This window comes from Neolamprologus multifasciatus, chromosome 7 (genome assembly GCF_963576455.1).
Source record: "Neolamprologus multifasciatus chromosome 7, fNeoMul1.2, whole genome shotgun sequence".
In the NCBI taxonomy this organism is placed as follows: domain Eukaryota; kingdom Metazoa; phylum Chordata; class Actinopteri; order Cichliformes; family Cichlidae; genus Neolamprologus; species Neolamprologus multifasciatus.
This window is the reverse complement of record NC_140445.1, coordinates 51,130,316-51,149,676: the sequence shown is the minus strand read 5'-3', so window position 1 is coordinate 51,149,676 and position 19,361 is coordinate 51,130,316. Positions and strand designations below refer to the sequence as shown.

Here is a 19,361-nt window from a genome sequence, read left to right as displayed (position 1 = left end):
GTTTTAAAGATTAAATTCTCTTTTTCGTAACGAAATAATCTCGTAGAAGATATGGGGTCTGCCATGAAGAATGAGTGGGTCAGTAAGAAACTGACTCTTTCATTCTTTTAACAAATACTAACCGGAAGCACAAATACAAAAAAAAAGAATTCTTTATTGACATGAAAAGTGAAACATACAGTACTTTTAGCCAATATTGTGGTTATGCCTTCAAAAATGACCAGTCCTACGGGGAAGGGTGGGGGATAAAATCTGCATGTTTAACCAGTTAAACCATGTAAGCTGCAGACAAAATACAGAAGACCTCAGTTACTTTAAAAAGAGAGAGAAGAAGTAAGAGAGAGGACCCACTTTAGATTCCTGTTGAGCGTAAAACTGTAGAAGTTGTTGGCAGAGGTAGACAGCAAATATGGATGTCATAATAATGTATGTTTCACCTATGCAAAAACAGTATTACCTAAATTTTACATTGAAACACAGAAAAATGAGTTGCCTTAAGATGTTGCCTGTAATGACTACTGTCTTGTTGGGCAACTTATGAAGTTTAAAGTGGGCCTATTATAATAACAGTAAATACTCAGTTTTAAAATTATACAGCAATGTGTTGTGTGTTGTTACAAAACTATCAGCTATCTCTCTGAACTTTGCTTTTTTGAAAAAAGAAAGAGCATAGTACTCGGCTAACGGCCACAAACACTTAGCAACAGTGATACGTGGTTTATGAGCATGTATTCCAGGGACTCCATCTTATGCTAAACAGGAATGTGTTTTTATAGAAATTTTAGGATACTGCCAAGTTTTTTTGTTTTTTCATAATCAAAATGTCAAAGATTTTATCCTTTACAAACTGTTTACCCTTTCTCAGGTTTGGGCCCTTTTGTACATGTGATGTGTACTCGCACTTATCCAGTAAGAAATCAGCTTTGGCTTTTGACTTTGACACGCAATGTTTAGAAATTTACAAACGATATATATAATATTGTACGTGTGGCTATAACACTGTGGAGAAAATGTGAAAGTTAAAAAAAATGTTCAAATTACAAACAAGTAATGCACCCAACACCAACAAGTAAAATGCACACTTACATTTTTTTTTTTTTTAAGGTGAGTGTTGTGGAAAATGTAATTTAAACAAGCTTTAAGCAACTCTGCTTTGGCTTTACTTTTCGGCCATAACCTTCCGACAACGTGTGTTTTATATATCTGACGCTCAAATGGTTTGTGTAGGTGGATATTCACATTTCTTGTAAGAAAATCTGTTTAAGTGGTTACAAGCCTTTTTCCATCCACCCATTTACAGTCCACTGCAGTCGCTTCATGCAGTCTGCTGCTCAATTTCAGGGCTACTTCCAAACAGGGTCACCAGCTGCTCCTCATAGTTAGCAATGTTTCTCTTCATGATGTCCATGCATGGGCCTAGCAATCTCTCAAAGGCTTGAACATCCATGACTGATAAAAAAGAAAACAGATACAGTCAGGACTTGGAGGTGAATTTGAAAAGGATGGTACAAAATAATATGTGTTTTACTGGGAGATGTGCATCTTTGGCGCGAGCACAAAATTTACCCAAGCATTTGACACTCCCCACAGCATAGGCAGATGCAGCTCTGGGTTTGTTTGTGACGAGAGCAAGCTCCCCAAAATACTGGCCCCTGGAGCATGTAGCGATGTCCACCTCCTCTTCTTCTTGGTCTGTTTTTGTCTAGCAGAGAAAAAGAAATGCGTACTCTAAGTTTCCAGAGATTTTTTTTAATCAGAGGCTTGTCTAAAGGGTGGCGGTGCAAACTTACCCGACTTCTCTTCATAGTGATTCTAACCTGGCCAGATTCGACAATGTAGAAGCAATCCGCTAAATCACCCTATGACAAAAATCAACACAGCAATTGCAAAGGAGCACAAAAACATGTAGAATTTTTTTTAAATGTCCAATAAAAGCAGATTGTACGAAGACATTATTCACCTGAGCAATGATCTGCTGCGAGTCGCTGTACACCCTGGTGGATAGCACGTCAACTACCTTCATTCTCTCTGACATCTGTGCATGAAATATATTTGGTTTGCAAATGTTTTACTGTAAATATGTAGTACACTGTGTAAATGCTGCAGGACAATGTTAATCTTGACCTCTAAAGATGTAAGCAGGGGTAGCGTTTCAATGAATGCCTCATACAGCTTCCTCTTCTTGGCATTGTTTTTCACTATGATCCTCCTGAATGTCAGACGATCCTGAAACAGATTTAAAATAAGGCTTCATTAAACACAATTTCTGATGGCACTGATCCTGGGGTTAGATAAAAACTAACAATTCGCACATTATAAAATATTATTCATAATAGTGCTATACAGTAATAAAAATAACCCTAACCCTAATAAACATAATGATGAAAAATCCCCAACCAAGAAGTCCAGACTGATCTCGTGTTGTGTTGTGTGCAGTGCCGACGGGGGACAGTTTCCAAATTCGTTATACTATTGCACCAGGGATGACTGTGCAATGACAATAAAGAGTTATCTTATCTATCTTATGTTTGTTCATCAAATAGCTCACATAAAACAATAGTGTGCACTTATAGTTTGAATTTAAGAAAAGAAACAGCATCATCCATGTGTCATTATGTGAATGAAATGAATGAAAGGACACCAAGCCTGAACACAAAGAAAGGAATAATATCACAGACAGCATGGTCAACAAAGCTTGCAGTAACATACTGTGCTGCAGGAAACATATGTGACTGCAGAGGGCGCCCTATAGCTGACAAACCTTTTTCCCTTACCCAAAGGCGTAAGCAAGGCTGGAACCTCGTGGTTTAAAGGTTGCTAAAGTTGGACCCACTTCAAGTTCACATCCTATCGCTTGTTTACAAAATGAACAAGGGCCATAAATAAAGGGTCGACTGTTTGACTGGATGCATTTTTTAGCAGCACTCTTCCTCCCTGACCTAAACCAATTGGTGGTCAAAAGGGGCTTCCTGTTTGAGATTAGAGACTCAAATAAAAACAACCTACAAGTCCTCAGGTCAGCATAGGACATGGCCGCAACCTACCCAGCTGCACTGAGACGTTACCTGCAGTTCAGCGATGGCTCTCATAGTCACTAATAAACAGCAGCTTCTCAGAAACAAGTCAGACTGCGACTGGATACTTAGCTGGATGTTTTGCCAGTTTTCCTTAAGTAAAATAGCATCCATGCTGAAATGTAACAATAAAACGAACAGAGCCTGGAGGTAAAACAGCTGCTTTCGCCTTAATTTGTGTTCACATAATGATGGTTTCCACACTCCCCGTTTACTTAAATCATGACAGCTGACAGCACAGCATGCTATAAAAAAAAACGATTAAGGATCCAACTGTGCTATTGCAGGGGGGTGCGGTGTAATGGTTTACTCACTAGGCACCAAAGGGCTCCAGGTGAAGTGGCGACTATTGTGGCCGCCCTGGGGGTGTTGTACATCAGCGCCAGTTCTCCAAAGCTGCCTCGGTTGTCATAGCAGCCCACCAACTTTTCCGTGCCATCAACCTTCACGAAAATGTTAAACGTGCCACTGAATGGAAAGACAGCGGGGAAAAATATCTTTAGTTAGCACAAAACAATGATTTCAGCAATTATTTAGCAACTGTGTTCACTTTTTCAAGTTAAATAACCAACTATGATGCGATTTGAAATTCACGAGTAAGTTAAACCCACCTTTCGATAACGTAGAAGTTGTCCCCGTCATCATCTTGATCAATGATATGTTCCCCTTCCGTGCAGAACTTCTCGAACATGGCATCCAGCACCTGAGACATCTGTTCCTGTCATGGGGGGGGGGGGCAGCAGTCAGACAGTGAAGGAATCACGCAGAATGCACTCAGTTTGTTTTCAAGCTTCCAAAAAAATAAATAAATAACTATCTCTAAAAAAAATTAGGCACGGTGTACTGGGCATGCAGCAAAAAAAAAAAAAAAAAGAAGAAATTTACTGGCCTTGGGCCATGTTTCCTTTTGTTTAATTTAGGATATGGCAGGGCACAAACCAGAGAAGAGCTTATAGAATAATCCACTCACTGGATCCAAATTCTTGAACAGAAGAATGTCCCTACATGCTTCCTGTAGTCTCTGTCTCTGCTCGTCAGTTTTGGGGTAAGTGACCTAAAACATAAATCACACTTATAACCTCTGAACAGTTAAACCAATTGTGTAAAAAAAAAAAAAAAAAAACACTGGATGGATGCAGTTTACCCTTGGCTCTTTATCCTCATCGTCGTCATCAGGATTGAATGCTTCAGCACACACTGCATGACACAAACACACAAATCACATTTACATTTCTCTTATTGATGAGCAGCAGTTATTTTGTCCATATAGTGTTTTCGACTCTGGGGCAGTTTTCTTGCTATTAGCGACAGTAGATGTCAAAGGTGTTTGTAAATAGAATTGTTAATTGATCCCTTATTAATTGTTTGTTTCTTCCCCTCCGTGAATTATAATGCTGAAGTATACCAGCGTCTCTAGGGTCTCTGAGAGCTCACTTCCAGTGGAACTGTCTACCAGGTCTTTATTTGAAAAAGCTTCACTTTTTCTTTAAATGAACTTTTAGATGAATAATGACACCTTACATAACATCTGAAAAACAAATGTTCATCTTCAGGTGGCCCACGGCACAGACTTCATCCCAGTCAAACAAAAAAGGCAAATTCCAGGGATGATTCAGGACCAGTTCAGGCAATAAATCTTTCAATAAAAACAACTTTTCTCATCTTGAGTACAGGAATATGCGGTGATGGATGACAGCACTCTTACCACATTTCCTTCCTATATGTTAACAGAAAGATGGGGTAGTGGTATAAAAAAACGTTCAACTTGACACAAGCTGACATGGAATATGGTAAGTGACCAGCTTAATGTCAACTTAATTGAATCTGTTTTCATTTCATGTGCAAGATTTACGGTTTGCTAAGTAAAAGATGTGCGTTCCCCGTCTGAAGTGATAAGAGGTAAGGTAAATACCCAAGTTATTAATAAATAATTCTTTCCATTCAGAAAGGCAAACCAAGCAGCTATCCAAACACAAAGTTATGTGAAGCCGCAACTTTACTATTGCTACATTACTCACTGACGGGTTCGAGACAAAGTGGCTTCACAAGCTGTAACAAATCAACACTATTACAATAAGTGGAAGACGGTAACAAAAGACAGATGGAAAAATACTTAAGTATCACTTGTACTGAAACCAATCTGATGCAGCCTGGCTAGTCATGTGTCACAGAAGGCTTTATTTAATGTTTTCAGCTCAGACACTGTCCAGAGTTTCCCTCCTTGACACAACAGGAAGATGGTAACTCACCTGATGCTCTTCGGATGAATCTGTTTATCACAGGGGCTGGAGAAAAGAAAAAGAAAGATATCTGTGTTTTTTAAAAAAGCATGTTAGATTTCACCATAAAATATATGGTTATTGCTAGGAAGGTTTGAGGCTGTTGTATTTCGACATCTACAGCACAAGTGGAGCATTCTCATTAGGGTCTATATTCATCTGAGTAAAAGCTGAATGGGGGACAGCTGCTTTGAAGTGGATTTTAGCCTTTGAATCAAATTTAAATGAGAAAAACAGTGCCAAGCTGCTACACAATAGGTCAGTATGAAATATACATTAGATAGGTCTCATCCATTAATGGCCTGCCAGCCAGTGCTGACCGGGGAATCTCATTGAAATATGGGAGGCATTAATGGTGGTTGGTTGGTTGGGGGGGCACAACAGTGACCCAAAACACAGACGTTTAACAACTGCATGCAAGGCATTTCTCGTTATGTAACCATTGCAGCCAGTCTTCAGAAGCCACCACTCATTGGGATGCTGTGTCAGAGCTCTGGGTTGCTTCTGGCTGCACCTCATTACACTCTGGCAGCAGTCACTGTGTTAAATACTTCAGGAAATGTAGGCCTGTCGACAGCACATTGTGTACTGCCTGCATCTATATAACAGCTGAAGCTGTAGGCCTTTATGTTTTACAAGCTTTGTCTTTTTTTTTTTTTGGTACATATGAAGGGGAGGCCCACCGGGCCTGCACCTGAGACAGAAAACATTTAAACGGTCCAGATGTTTTTATTACTATCATAATTATTTATAAAGCAAAAGAAGCCGCAGTGTGCAGGTGCCATTCTCTGAGCAGAAACGTGAAGAGCATAACACGTTCGTGAACCAGCATTGAGCCTCGGTGACCATATATGGCAAATGACAGAGCCGTTGTAAATGTATGGCGACAGCATCAGCGCGCTCGATGTGGTTTTTCATTCTCTCCCACAGAACAGCCGCGGTGCGGCCATCCATCCATCCATACATGCTCACAATTCAAAGCAAAGCATCTCGAGTCAAGTTCAGCATCCCCCCATGACATAAACACGCACGGTGAGTGTGTTAGCCCACCTATGAATTCCTCGTCATCGTCGTCGTCCTCCTCTCCGTTTTCCGAATCGATCTGCATGGCTTCGTCAATGAAATTGACCGCTTTCCCAAGTCTCGGGGCCGAATTTTGGTCATTGCCAAATGAGGCCTCTTTGGTCTCGTTCTCCTTAAGCTGGGTGAAATACTGTAGCGCAAACTCGAGCAAGTCCCTGGGCTGATTCCTCAACACTTCCACGGTAAAGCTCTGTAACAGCTCCGTCAGTCCTTCAGGAATTTCTATACTCATTCCTGTTATCAGTCTATGGATGTGGACAAAACCGGTTTGCTGCGAATTTCAGTGATTCAAAAGCACCCAGATCAGGTTTTCTTCCCGTCGTGTTTTTTGGTTGGCTTTTTTTTTAAAGATGCCGAAATCAGCAGACGGGTGTGTAGTCAGACCACCCGCTCAGCAAGCCCTCCACAGCGGATCCTCTCTTTTTCTTGAATGAAAATGGCTGTGGATTTTTGGTCCGAACATCTTCTGCTGCTTCTGGCTAGGAAACCCACGCATGTGACCCAGGAATCCATGGCAACCACCTATCCAGAGATTGCGTATGAGCAGCAGCGGCGCAGAAACTGCAGTCAGTCGCAAAATACAAATGATGGGAAAGAGAAGCCCTGGGGAAGGCTCTTTAGGTCATAGATCGATTTTTCACTAACAGAGATTAGATCAAATATCCTGCGGTCTGGCATGTATGTTTGCCGTGGTTGTTCGCTCATACTTACCCTAAACGATTAAAAATATGATTAAATAAGAAGGACAACATCGCATATTATTTAAAAAGAAAAAAAAAACAACACCAGCAGACATAGCAAGGCTAGAGACAAAAAGGTACTGCCATGCAATGATAAACACTGAATCTGAGGGAAATGTACAATTTTTTTTGTTTATTTGTTTGTTTTGCCACATGTAATTCATATTTAAACAGGTAAACATTAAAACCTAAGACCTCTGTAAAGACCTACAAATCAATAAAGATTCGTTCTGTAATTTTATTTAGGCTTTCTTCTTTTTAAAGGGGCTAATAAGAAAAGATCGTTTATGATAGTTTAGAGAGTTTAGAGGCTCATTTCTTAGGGAGAAAATAATAATACATGTGCTGGATATTTTAATGTCATGGGACCTGTCAGAACACTTTGACCACGCCAGAATGAAGTTTCATTTCAGAATCAAACGTTCCCCCGTGATATCACGGACTTGTGTAGCTGAACATTAAGTACATTAGAAAAACGGCTCAGACAAGGAAAAAATAAGTCTAGGTCTCAAACTAAAGGCCATTAATCATAGACTTCATATGGGCATCTATCAAGAGATGAACTAATGATGCTCTTCTGTGGGTTACAGTATGACTGAGCCACAAAAATGTATATCCATAATATGAGTTCAAATTTGGTTGACACTTTCTCATACCAGAAACATTTGTAGGAGTGACATGAGTTCACAAGCCTGCAAAACTACATTCTGTCAAACAGCTAATCCAAAGAGCTTAGCAGAACAAGGGGAAGTAGAGCAAAACAAGGGGGTAAGGGTTCAACTGGAATGCAGAGCAAGTGGGAAGTCTGCCCACTTGCTGAGGTTGGGTGACCTCAGGTGAGTTTTAGTCATGGCATGTGGTGGCACTACTACTACAGTGTGAGAAATCCCCCCCAAAAGATCCCTTCTCATATTGTGTTGGAATTTCAAGGTTTCAAGCAGAGAGAAGTTTAGTTTGAGGGAACCACTTGAGGAAACAGATAATAATTGTGCTAAAGGAGCACAGCTATTATCTGCCATGGTTATCATTCCGCTGTGGCTCCACTATGACACCCCTCCCCCTGCTGTGGCCCATATCTGTCACCCTTTATTAAGAAAGGCGCAGCATTTTCTCACTCCGGCGAATGGGAACATGTCGATGGAGTGACCTGTATGCTCCACTGCTGCAGTTTAGCTGTTAGCTTTCAAACCCACTATTCCAGACCACTGTGAACTATAAGACCCCCCCCCCACACACACACACACACACACACACACACACATCTGAATACAGCACAACGCCATCATTTCATCTACTGTAAGAGTCAGCTGCACAAACACACACACTGTGCGTCAGCCCTGTTCACTGAACCACAGATCCTGAAGACTGTTTCTACTTTAAGTTTCACAACAGACCAGTGGAGCTTGCATTGGTGTAATTTTTAACTACACTTAAACAGCGAGTATATATATATATATATATATATATATATATATATATATATATATATATATATATATATATATATATATATATATATATATATATATATATATATATATATATCAGATGTAGCTGAAACCTCTTAAGTCAATTTAATGACGTAATGATTGAGTATGTCCTTCTTTAATTCGTTGGCTTCTAGAACCTATTTTGAATGTATTAGTGCCACCTACTGGACATCCCACTACATTACAATGTATTGTTAAACTAGAATACAGTTGATGTTGCTTCCTGTTTCAAGTGCCATTAAGTTGCCGTCTTTCCTGAGTGTGTTGGAACAAATGTATTCCTTGGGTATTACTAAGGGTAAAATAAGCTTACTGTGTAAAATTAGATAATTAATTCAGTGGTGAAGACGCCCTCCCCGCCAACCCCCCCCCCCCCCCCCCCCCACAAACAAACAAACAAACCCCAAACAAGTTTTATCTCTTGCATCTACAGGCTGTTCCACATCCTTGTGGGTTTCATTTGTGCTTTCCTGTAAACCTTGACAAGCCTGTGGTCTTAGGTCATTGTAACAGATTCTGAGATAAACCCACACAAGTAGATTTTATTAGATTTAGCATTTAGTGTACAATATTATTATAGTCAAAATCACTATATCCAACAATTAAGGCTAGACACCTAGTTCTGCTCACTTTCAGTAAATTTAAGAAAGAAAGAAAGAAAGAAAGAAAGAAAGAAAGAAAGAAAGAAAGAAAAAAAAGAAAAAAAGAAAAAAGAAAGAGGCATGGCTCAATGAAGACATCCTATATAAGATGCATCCGTCTTCATGACATCTTACCAGTAAGCCATCTCCCTGGGGTTGCTGTAGAGAAACCACAGGGGTGTCACCCTCAGTGCACTTAATTTTTTATTTTTTTTTAATGCATCCTTCCTCATTAAATTTGCATAAATGTGCAACCGAAAAGAACAGTAAAGGAACCTAAATGTAGAACAGCTCATGTCACCATGACTCTTTAATAAGAATAAGAATAAGAATCACTTTATTTATCCCGAGGGAAATTCTTTTGTTATGTACATGCTCAAAGCAGCAGGAGAGACAGAGGAACAGATGAATAAGATATACAATATATACAATAAGAATAGTAGGATACAGTAATATACAGTAGGATAGTGCAAGACATAGTATCAAATAACTCTAACGAAGTAATATATGACTATATCCTGGAGAATAAATAACTTAACTATCAGTGCAGGCGATTCTAGAAAGTGACAGTATTGTGCAATAGAATAAAGGGAGTAGCAGCGTATGATGGGGGGATGAAACAAATATTCAATAAGGTACTGTTGGGTAATATTGCACGGTCTGAAAGGGGACAGAATAACACTGGTAATACTCTCAGGAAAATCACCTACACAGTGAGGAAGAGTTATATTGCCACCGGTACAAAGGATTTACTGTGGCGGTCAGTTCTGCACTTCGGGGCAATGAGTCTTTTGCTGCGTTTGCTCCGATGGTCCATCATGGCGTGACAGGGGCTGTCCATGATAGAAAGCTTTTTTTTTTTTAGCATTCTCCTCTCAGACACTTCCTCCAGGTTCTCAAGTCTGACACCCAGGACAGAACCAGCCTTTTTAATCAGTTTGTTCAGCCTGTTGGCATCAGCTGTCTTCACCAGCACACTGCTGCAAAGAACACGACGCTCTCCAACACCGAGTGATAGAACATGGTCAGCATTTTCCTACCAACATTGAAGGACCTGAGTCGCCTCAGTAGGAAAAGCCGACGCTGCCCTTTTTTGAAGATAGCATTGGTGTTCTTGGTCCAGTCCAGTTTACAGTCCAAGTGTACCCCCAGGTACCGGTAGTCCTCAACGATCTCCACATCAGCCCCTCTGATGGTGACAGGGTTAGGAGGAGGAGCCTGCTTCCTAAAGTCCATAATCAGTTCTTTTGTCTTTGTGATGTTAAGTTGTAGGTGGCTTAGCTCACACCACTCAACAAAGCTGTCCACCACACTCCTGTACTCCTCCTGTCCATCCCTGATACAGCCCACAATGGCAGAGTCATCTGAGAATTTCTGCAGATGACATGACTGAGACTTGTACCTGAAGTCAGATGTGTAGAGGGTGAAGAGGAAGGGTGACAGGACAGTCCCCTGCGGAGCCCCTGTGCTGCTCAGGATGTTATCTGAGCGGCAGCTCTTTAGTCAGACATGCTGTGGTCGACTTGTTAAATAGTCCGTAATCCAACCTACCAGTGGGGCGTCCACCTGCATTTCCGTGAGCTTATTTACATCATTTCAGTCTGAAAACAAACTGTAAGAAGTGTCATGGCACCCTATGCATGAGTAGATGTATTACACTATAAGCTACAGCCAGACTGTACTTTTGATATGTTGGGATTAAGATGACTGAAAAAGAAAATAGTAGCCAAGACCTGTCTGAAAGCAACTCTCAGTTTTGAATAAAACACCAGAAACGATGCAAGCATTTTTCCACGAAACATTTATTTGATCAATAGACAGGATCACATCTTTCCATAAACAGGTCAGTTAAATATTAACAAATTTACAGTCATGAGGAATGTAATACAAAAGAAACAAAAACAAATATTCGCTTTAAAAAACCCAACCCAGGGACCCCACCCAGAATAATGTGACCACGGTGGCACTGAAACAGAGACTTAAGTCCATTTTCCAGCTCCACTGTTACACGCTCTTCCCTTCAGTGCTTCACAGTTCATCCTTGTCTTTTGTCTGCAAGCATGATTAGAGAAAGGTCAGAAGAGTAAACCACTTCAACACTTAGATTCTTAATTTTACATTGTCCTCAAGCAAGAGTGTGTGAAGTCTTCTCACCGTTTCTTCGTCATCATCCTCATCCACAGTCTCCTCTTTATCTTCAGAGTCATCTTCTGCTGGTTCTTCAGGCTCCTCCTCAGGTTCTTCTTCAATCTATAAAAGAGCCATGATTATATAGATTGAAAATCACTGCACAAATACTTAACATTTTACAAAGAAGATTTAAAAAGCAGAGACAAGACTAAACTCAAAAAGGCTCACTGCTGGAAGAGGAACCATTAGTTCAGACACCAAAACATCTGCTATGCAAATTAGTATACCATACAAGAGCTGCAGTGACTTGCCTGTTCGTCTAGTGGTACATTCAAGCTGAGTCGGAGCATGCGCTCTATTCTGTCTCCATAAGCTTTTGTATCAGCGAGCTGGTATCCTGAGCGCAGTGTGGCTGTCTCAAACAGAACCACAGCCAGATCTGATGCAGTCTGGTCCTCAGCATCAGTCTGGAGGGTGTGAGGAAAAGAAATTGTTCAACTATGTGCTCTGATTGGTCCATTTTAAGTTTATTCATGTAATGAACTACATTTACTAAGTAATTTGATGGTAATCTTAGTAAAGGACCATTACTATAGTACAGATGTACAAAAATGACAGTGCTTAAACTCACATTGACTCTATTAAGCAACTGCTTGACAAGAGGATGTTTGGGGTTGAGTTCTAGTGTTTTCTTCTGGCTGGCGTAATAACTGGAAAGATTAAATGGAAATACAGATTTAGAACAAAGCAATAGCAGTGGGAGTAATGAATGCAAAGATGAGCCCAGGATTAACACTCACTTTGTGGAAATGTCCTTTCCTGTCTGGTAGGCCTGTGCCTTCATGATCCTCTCCATGTTCCCTGACCAGCCGTACTGACTGGCAACCAAGGCACAGGGTGAGTTGGTTAGCCTCTGAGAGAGAACAGCCTTCTCAATCTGTTGGGGAATAAAAAGCAATGCATTAAATGTTGCAGACATAAATATGCAGCTAGAGCCAAAATTAACTGCTTCTACAGCTGGCGCTCATGCCCCATTCTTTTAATATCACAGAATTACCATGTCCTTTAGAGGTTTGTCCTTCAGCCAAGTTGTGAGAGGTTCGAACTCCTTCTCCAGGGCCTCCCTCTTCTCCTTGGTCTTTTCACTCTCGTCAAATTTGACACCTTCCTTGGCCACGTTCTGGAAGCGTTTTCCATCAAACTCTGGCAGTGCCTGGATGCAGTACTCATCCACAGGCTCTGTCAGGTAGATGACCTCATAGCCCTTCTTCAGCAGCTTCTCAACAAAGGGAGAAGACTCAGCCTGTAGTGGATGGAAGAACAAGAAACATGAGAATTTCAGCCAGTGTAGGATAGTTTACACTTCTTTCTCCTGACCAAAACACACACATTCACTCACCTCTTTCCTGCTGGTGCCAGCCATGAAATAGATCTTATCCTGCTTCTCTTTCATGCGCTCCACATACTGTTCCAGGCTGGCCAGGTCTGTTTCACTGTTGGAGGTCTGGAAGCGCAGCAGCTTAGCGAGACGGGTCCTGTTGGAGTGATCCTCGATCACACCCAGCTTGATGTTGGTGCCAAACTCCTTCCAGAACTTATCGTTGTACTGTTCCTCTGCAATCTTCTTAATCATGTCCAGAGTCTTACGGACCAACTTCTTGCGGATAACCTGAAAAAGACAAAGTAGGTAATGACCATTTCATACTGCATTAAATCTAGTGTTAGTTATTCAGAATCTTTAATTTATGGTTTCATTTAACCATGTTCTAGTGCCCCCTGTTATTCCTGAAAGCACTTTATGATTTGCACTACATAAAAAATTTGCTTCATTATCCATTTTAATCAAATGCTTCATTGGTTAATGATGACTAAATGATGGAATGGGAAGCGAACAGGGCTGCATGTTGAGCTCACCTTGAGCAGTTTGTGCTGCTGCAGAGTTTCTCTGGACACATTCAGAGGAAGGTCGTCAGAGTCAACCTAACAAAATAAAGTTTCACTTAGTCACAGTGCAGGTGATATTAATGCAGAGACCAAGCACATAACATTAGCATGAGACCAAATAAGAGTTAAAAATAACTCACCACTCCCTTGATGAAGTTCAGGTACTTGGGCATCATGTCATTGAAGTCGTCTGTGATGAAAACTCTCCTGACAAACAGCTGCGAATGGAAGGCATTTACTTTGAAACTCAGTTTTTGGGGAATTGCTGAAAAAGTTGAATAAATCTGATACTAAATATTGCTTAGAGTACACACCTTGATGTAATCGTTCTTCTTGGAGCCATACTCGTCAAAGAGCCCACGGGGAGCTGAAGTGGGCACAAACAGGATGGACTTAAAAGTGACCTCACCCTCAGCTGTGAAGTGGATGTGAGCCATAGGGTCATCATTGTCCTGTTGGAAGATGAAAGATGGGTAAAGTTTATAAAAATCAGACATTAGTATACCAGCCTATAGAGCCGGTTTGATAAAGTATGTGTGCCTACCTTTGAGAAGGTCTTGTAGAAAGCCTTGTACTCATCTTCCTCAACCTCCTTAGCAGGCCTCTGCCAGATGGGCTTGATATCATTCATCAGTTCCCAGTCCCACACAGTCTTCTCAACCTACACATCACACACAATTATATAACTTTTGAAAAATATGCATTTTAGATCAGACATATATTCACAGACTTCTTTCTGAGTAAAATAGTCCATAAATCTTAATGACTCAGTGGGACTTTAACCCACCATAAAAAACTGTTAATGATCACACGCACGTGTAAATATAGTCTCAACCACCATTTCTTCATCAACATACCTTCTTTGTTTTTGGTTTGTCTTTGTCTTCTTCTTCCTCTACTTCAGCCTCATCTTCAGAAGCCTCTTTCTCTGGTTCCTCTGCTGCGTCAGCATCTTCCTCAATGGGCTCTTCAACCGTCTCAGTCTTGAATGTTAAAAGAAATTATGCAACAGTTTGTTCATTTCCATATTTGTTAGTTTCAGTCTGGAATTAAGTCTGACTCATAGTGTTGAAGTAGTCACCTTGCTGGCCCACACATAGATGGGGAAGTTGATGAACTGAGAGTATTTCTTGACAAGGTTCTTGATGGTCTCCAGCTCCAGGTAGTCTGAGGCCTCCTCCTTTAGGACAAGTCTGTAATTAGACAAAGACAAGATTAAATTTAAAATTCCAGGCTTTTATAACATTTCAGACTCATGTAGCAGCATGAAAATACTCTGCAGTTCTTCAATAGAGACTGTACATTAACAACACAGACATTAACTACGATTTCATAAGCTTTGACAAATAAAGTGAGCCACGCATTGAAATTAATTTCACAAGAGCTGTTTAAAAAGATCAAGAAACCAAATCTGGTGTGAGCAAATGTTAGCACATAAATAACATACGTGATGGTGGTTCCTCTACCCAGTGTGTCTCCACGGGGGTCCTCAATGACAGAGAACTGATTTGAGTCAGACTCCCAGATGTGCTGTGTGCCATTGTTGTGCTTGGATGTCACAATGACCTTGTCAGCAACAAGGAAGGCAGAGTAGAAACCGACACCAAACTGTCCGATCAGCTCTGAGGTAGACTGGTCCTCTTCCTGCATCTCTGTCATCTTGTTAAGGAATTCGCTGGTGCCTGACTTGGCAATGGTTCCCAAGTTCTTTACTAGCTCGTCCTTGGTCATTCCAATACCAGTGTCAGTGATGTGCAGCATGTTCTTCTCCTTATCAGACTGGGGATAGAAATAATGAAATTCAATTAGTGGATGCACAGCTTTTCCATTAAAGGTGTCAGCATTCAGTAAGTTAATGCATACCTTTATTTTGATGGTCAGCTCTTCATTTGTGGCCATTGCATCCTCGTTGGTTAGGGACAACAAGCGGATCTTATCCAGAGCATCCGAGGCATTGGAAATCAGCTCCCTAAGGAAGATCTGCAGCACAAAAAAGTGATGAGCTGTGTGAGAAATGTCTTAAATAAAAATATGTAGACACAGGGTTGAGTAAAGATTATTCCTGCCCACCTCCTTGTTCTTGTAGAGAGAGTTGATGATCAGCTTCATCATACGGTTAACTTCAGCCTGAAAGGCATGTTTTTCAGACTTTTCCCTGAGTTCCTTAATCTGAGCTGCATTCAAACCATCCAGTTGGATTGCCTCCTCTTCTCTGAAGGCAGACAGGTGCAAATACAAACAGGGTAAGAGAGGGGAACGACAGCAAAACTGCCAAACAAATCTGTTGTCGTTTCAGATAACTAAGCAAGATGAAAGCAAAATACATAGAACTTCCTATTACTACAAGCAACTTTACAGTAAAACTTGCACACCTCTGCCTCCACTGTAACTCCAAAGTGGCCCTGAGCACCTGTACACAAGCTTTATCTTCTTGACCTTGTTCTGCTAAGATTTAGTGGACTTTCCCTGATACAGTAACTGCAGCTTTCTAGAAAGGTATATGGACTTACGGAAAGTAACACCTACCTCTGCACCACTTCATCGTCTGTTCTGGAGCCATCCCTGCTTTTACCCAAGTCCTCCTCTACTATCCCGTCAACGTCAAGTTCATCATCTGCCTTCACGGCAGCTGTCAAGGGACGAAGTTGCTCGATTAAAATTCATTATCAATTACCGGGAACATGTGGTAATTTTAGACTCTCATTAAGTTTTTAAAGCACTGTGCAAACACAAGCTCACAGTCACCAAATTAATTAAGACGTAACGTCTGACCGTGTCAGTCTTTTAATCATTATTTAAACGTGCATGTATGCAACAGTGGAGGTTAGCTAACATGAGACAGCTTCAACACAGATGGTGTTTCTGCTAGAAAGTTCTGGAAAGGCAAGGAGATTAACGGACACTGGCGTTACTCTAAAATAACAAGTAAATTAAATACGCTCTCCGTTGCTTTGACACCTGCAAGCCTTTTAAAGTCAAGTACAGAGAGAACGTACAAACTCCACAGTGAATGAAAAGAAAAGCAAAAACCAAGTTAGTGTTAGCATACGGGCTAAAGGAAGCTAAAATAATGAATAATTTAAAAAAAAATACCACTACTCACCAAATGCTAAGAGTGCAAAAAGAAGCCCTATCACCCAGACTCGTTTCATTGTGAGATGCTTCCTGACTGACTGTCTGCCTGACGACTTGAGTCTTCAGCTGCTGAGACAATAGCCGGGAGATCAGCGCATGCAGCACTGGCTTTTACAACGAGGAATGACTAGCTGTCTCTCCCACCAAAAGAGCCCACTCGCCTTACCCCGTGACTACCGACCAATGGCTGTGCACCACGCACGACCGTTGACCAATCACAATGCAGTCTACGGTACATGTTGTCCAATCAGTTTCTTCAACATATGCCTAGACCCGAAAATCGTGGCTGGACACCATTGGCTAGGAATGAATAATCAGCACATCACTTCCTAAAATTTACCTTTCATTGTAGGGAAAACATCACTGACAGCACTTCCAATTAAAGTTCCAGAGCCAAGGAACACACTTAGGATTAATAATAGAAAGACGGCGAATGTTTGGTTTATGGCTCCAAGGCAGTTTCAGTCTCTACAAAAGTAAATGATGCAGTGTTTCTTGATGTGTATATGGCGCGTTATTCTGGAATTTTGCATTCCCTTTCCTTTAAATGACTGGATGCATCGTAATGCTGTGGAAGCATAAATTGTAATGAATGAGTCTATTTCAAGTTAGTCACCGAATCTAATCCACTTGGTGGCGCTATATAGTTAGCAAGCTGAAATGGCAAATGCTAATGTTTCAGGAACTAGTTCTTATGTTCTCCCGCAGATCAGGATATCATTATTGTGCTGCTTGCTCAGTTTTTTTTGTGTCAGGGGTGTTAGCGATCGTGTCAGTAGCGATATTTAAAAGAGATACTGTGAATCTTATTTTAAAAAATGACAACCATCGTCAATACTGAACATCAAATGTATTACACTTGACTGTCTGACCACAGTGTCAGGTCCTATTAAGTGTGATGTTTCTCCAAATGTGAATGGAAAAAAGATCAGAATTAACAATTTAAAGATAAATAATAAAATACTGGGCTAGTACTTTTTTGTTATGAGGTCAATAATTTGATTTACTACATTACAGTAAGTCATTGTTCTATCTTAAAAAGGACTTTTCCAGTCTAATACAATTTTCATAAAGCATCTTTTAAACAACAAAGATTACCGAAGTTCTGTACATAAAAAGGTGGATTACATAATAAAATACAAGATATACACATGTGCGCACATGCCCACACACATCAACCTAAAAGGACTGCAAAAAAACACAAAACAGCCTTAATGCCTTCAAAGCAGGGTCGAAAGCAAAAGAAGAAAAGCTCGTTTCAAAGGTGGACTCAAACAAATGTTGCGCTTATGGCTGAGATAGCTTTATTCAAACATACAATGCAACATCAAAAATCAATTGTAAAATACTTACTTGTATTTTACTTCAAGCAATATGTGCTTGAAGTGCACACTTTCATCTTTAATTCACTGTGTTTAACAAACCCTTTGCAGACACTGTTTAAAAATTTCCGCACTTTTTATACAGAGTGCCCCATTTTCAGGAGCTTCATGGCCAGGTGAAGCCTGTTCCCTCATTACTCCATGACAAATCAAGGAGATCTGCAGTTCATTCCAAGTGCTGAACTTGTATTTGGTTACTCTTCACTGGAAATCTCAATATGAGTTCCAAAGAGATATTGATGCAAGTGAAAAAAACAACAACAACAATCATTACACTAAAACCCAAATACATCCATCAGAGAGATGGCAAAACCTTCAGGGGTGGCCAGATCAATGAACTGATACCTTCTTAAAAAGAAATACACTGGCGAGTTCAGCAAAACCAAAAGACCTGAAAGACCACAAAATAAAGTGGATGATCACAGAATTCTTTCCTTGGATAACTTTGATGAAAGGTAGAGTCTTTTCATTTGATAAGCTCACATACGTATGTGAGATACTTAATATCTATCTGAAAATGTTAAATGTTTGGACTGAGAGATTTTGCATTTTCTTTTCCTTTTTTGGTATCAACTAATGAGGCAGACTAATTATGTGATTGGTTTGGTAAGAGCATCCCAGTGAGGAATGATAAGTTATCAATTAAGGAATAGCTTTCCACTTACATTAATATAGAGTAAACTGAACCAGACAATGTTTGTTGTCTTTAGATATAAACCTTGAATTTGGAAAAATTAGCAAAGTCTCAGAGTATCTAATGATATAAGACTCTAAGCCTGTTCACGTGGGATTTCACAATTTCTGCTATGTAGCTAGTCCATCTAGCTAATATTAGATAGATGTGATGTCATCTGCTAAAAAAGTAAGAAGCACATACTGTATTAGCCTAATAGCTATATTGTGAGCTATCTGGAGGTGAAATAATGACTTTTGGTGTTGCACTGATCAAAAGTCTTGAGCCTTCCCTCCACCTCTGCATAGGAGGCGAAAGTTTTAGTAGCGTTTGCATGCATATGTGCACGTCATACTTTCAGTCTGTAAACACGATAGTGCCAAAGGTTTTGAATGAATTATGATAAAACTTTGTAGGGGTGTAGATGATGTCATGTTCACAATCAATTAAAATGTAGCTCACATCCACCAAGGTCTTCAAGGTCAGCTTAAGAATTAATTTATCAAAAATCATCGTGTCATGTCACATTTTACCTCCGACCTCCCCCTCAAGATCAGTAGATTACTCCGGAGGTCAAATTGATATAGAGCTACTGCAGTTGTTAGTTGGTTAGATATATGGGGCAGCAAGGTGGCATGGTGGTTAGCACTGTTGCCTCGCAGCAAGCCCGAGTTCATTTCCACCATCAGGCCGGGGCCTTTCTGTGTGGAGTTTGCTTATTCTCCACGTGTTTGCGTGGGTTCTCTCCGGGTACTGCAACACACGTACACATCTGCTAAGTAGTGTTGAC

At 40.5% G+C, this 19,361-nt stretch overlaps 2 protein-coding genes across 2 annotated transcripts; both read right to left on the bottom strand.

The window, feature by feature from the left end:
* Nucleotides 1-245: 245 nt before the first annotated feature.
* prkar2b (protein kinase, cAMP-dependent, regulatory, type II, beta) lies at nt 246-6,978 on the bottom strand. The gene is made up of 11 exons (XM_085165598.1): nt 6,404-6,978; nt 5,324-5,359; nt 4,219-4,271; nt 4,045-4,128; nt 3,686-3,792; nt 3,389-3,542; nt 2,125-2,226; nt 1,961-2,035; nt 1,791-1,859; nt 1,567-1,702; nt 246-1,449 (listed from the first exon to the last, which is right to left on the bottom strand). Exons 1-11 carry the CDS (start codon nt 6,666-6,668, stop codon nt 1,316-1,318), a joined length of 1,215 nt encoding a protein of 404 aa, XP_085021724.1. The 5' UTR covers nt 6,669-6,978; the 3' UTR covers nt 246-1,315.
* Nucleotides 6,979-11,091: 4,113 nt separating this feature from the next.
* Nucleotides 11,092-16,656, bottom strand: hsp90b1 (heat shock protein 90, beta (grp94), member 1). The gene is made up of 18 exons (XM_085165590.1): nt 16,485-16,656; nt 15,908-16,010; nt 15,452-15,593; nt 15,245-15,361; nt 14,829-15,160; nt 14,463-14,574; nt 14,239-14,364; nt 13,926-14,042; nt 13,696-13,833; nt 13,522-13,599; nt 13,352-13,417; nt 12,837-13,106; nt 12,495-12,740; nt 12,238-12,374; nt 12,069-12,147; nt 11,749-11,904; nt 11,462-11,557; nt 11,092-11,359 (listed from the first exon to the last, which is right to left on the bottom strand). Exons 1-18 carry the CDS (start codon nt 16,531-16,533, stop codon nt 11,336-11,338), a joined length of 2,388 nt encoding a protein of 795 aa, XP_085021716.1. The 5' UTR covers nt 16,534-16,656; the 3' UTR covers nt 11,092-11,335.
* Nucleotides 16,657-19,361: the final 2,705 nt, after the last annotated feature.

Coding starts and splice junctions, on each gene's coding strand:
- prkar2b (XM_085165598.1), bottom strand. CDS start 6,668: ATGAGTATAGAAATTCCTGAAGGACTGACGGAGCTGTTACAGAGCTTT. Junction 3,793..4,044: donor TGTTCAAGAATTTGGATCCA/GTGAGTGGATTA, acceptor CCCCCATGACAG/GAACAGATGTCTCAGGTGCT. Junction 2,227..3,388: donor CTGGAGCCCTTTGGTGCCTA/GTGAGTAAACCA, acceptor AATCTGTTTCAG/GATCGTCTGACATTCAGGAG.
- hsp90b1 (XM_085165590.1), bottom strand. CDS start 16,533: ATGAAACGAGTCTGGGTGATAGGGCTTCTTTTTGCACTCTTAGCATTT. Junction 15,161..15,244: donor AGCTGACCATCAAAATAAAG/GTATGCATTAAC, acceptor TTCTATCCCCAG/TCTGATAAGGAGAAGAACAT. Junction 13,834..13,925: donor TCTACAAGACCTTCTCAAAG/GTAGGCACACAT, acceptor ATCTTCCAACAG/GACAATGATGACCCTATGGC.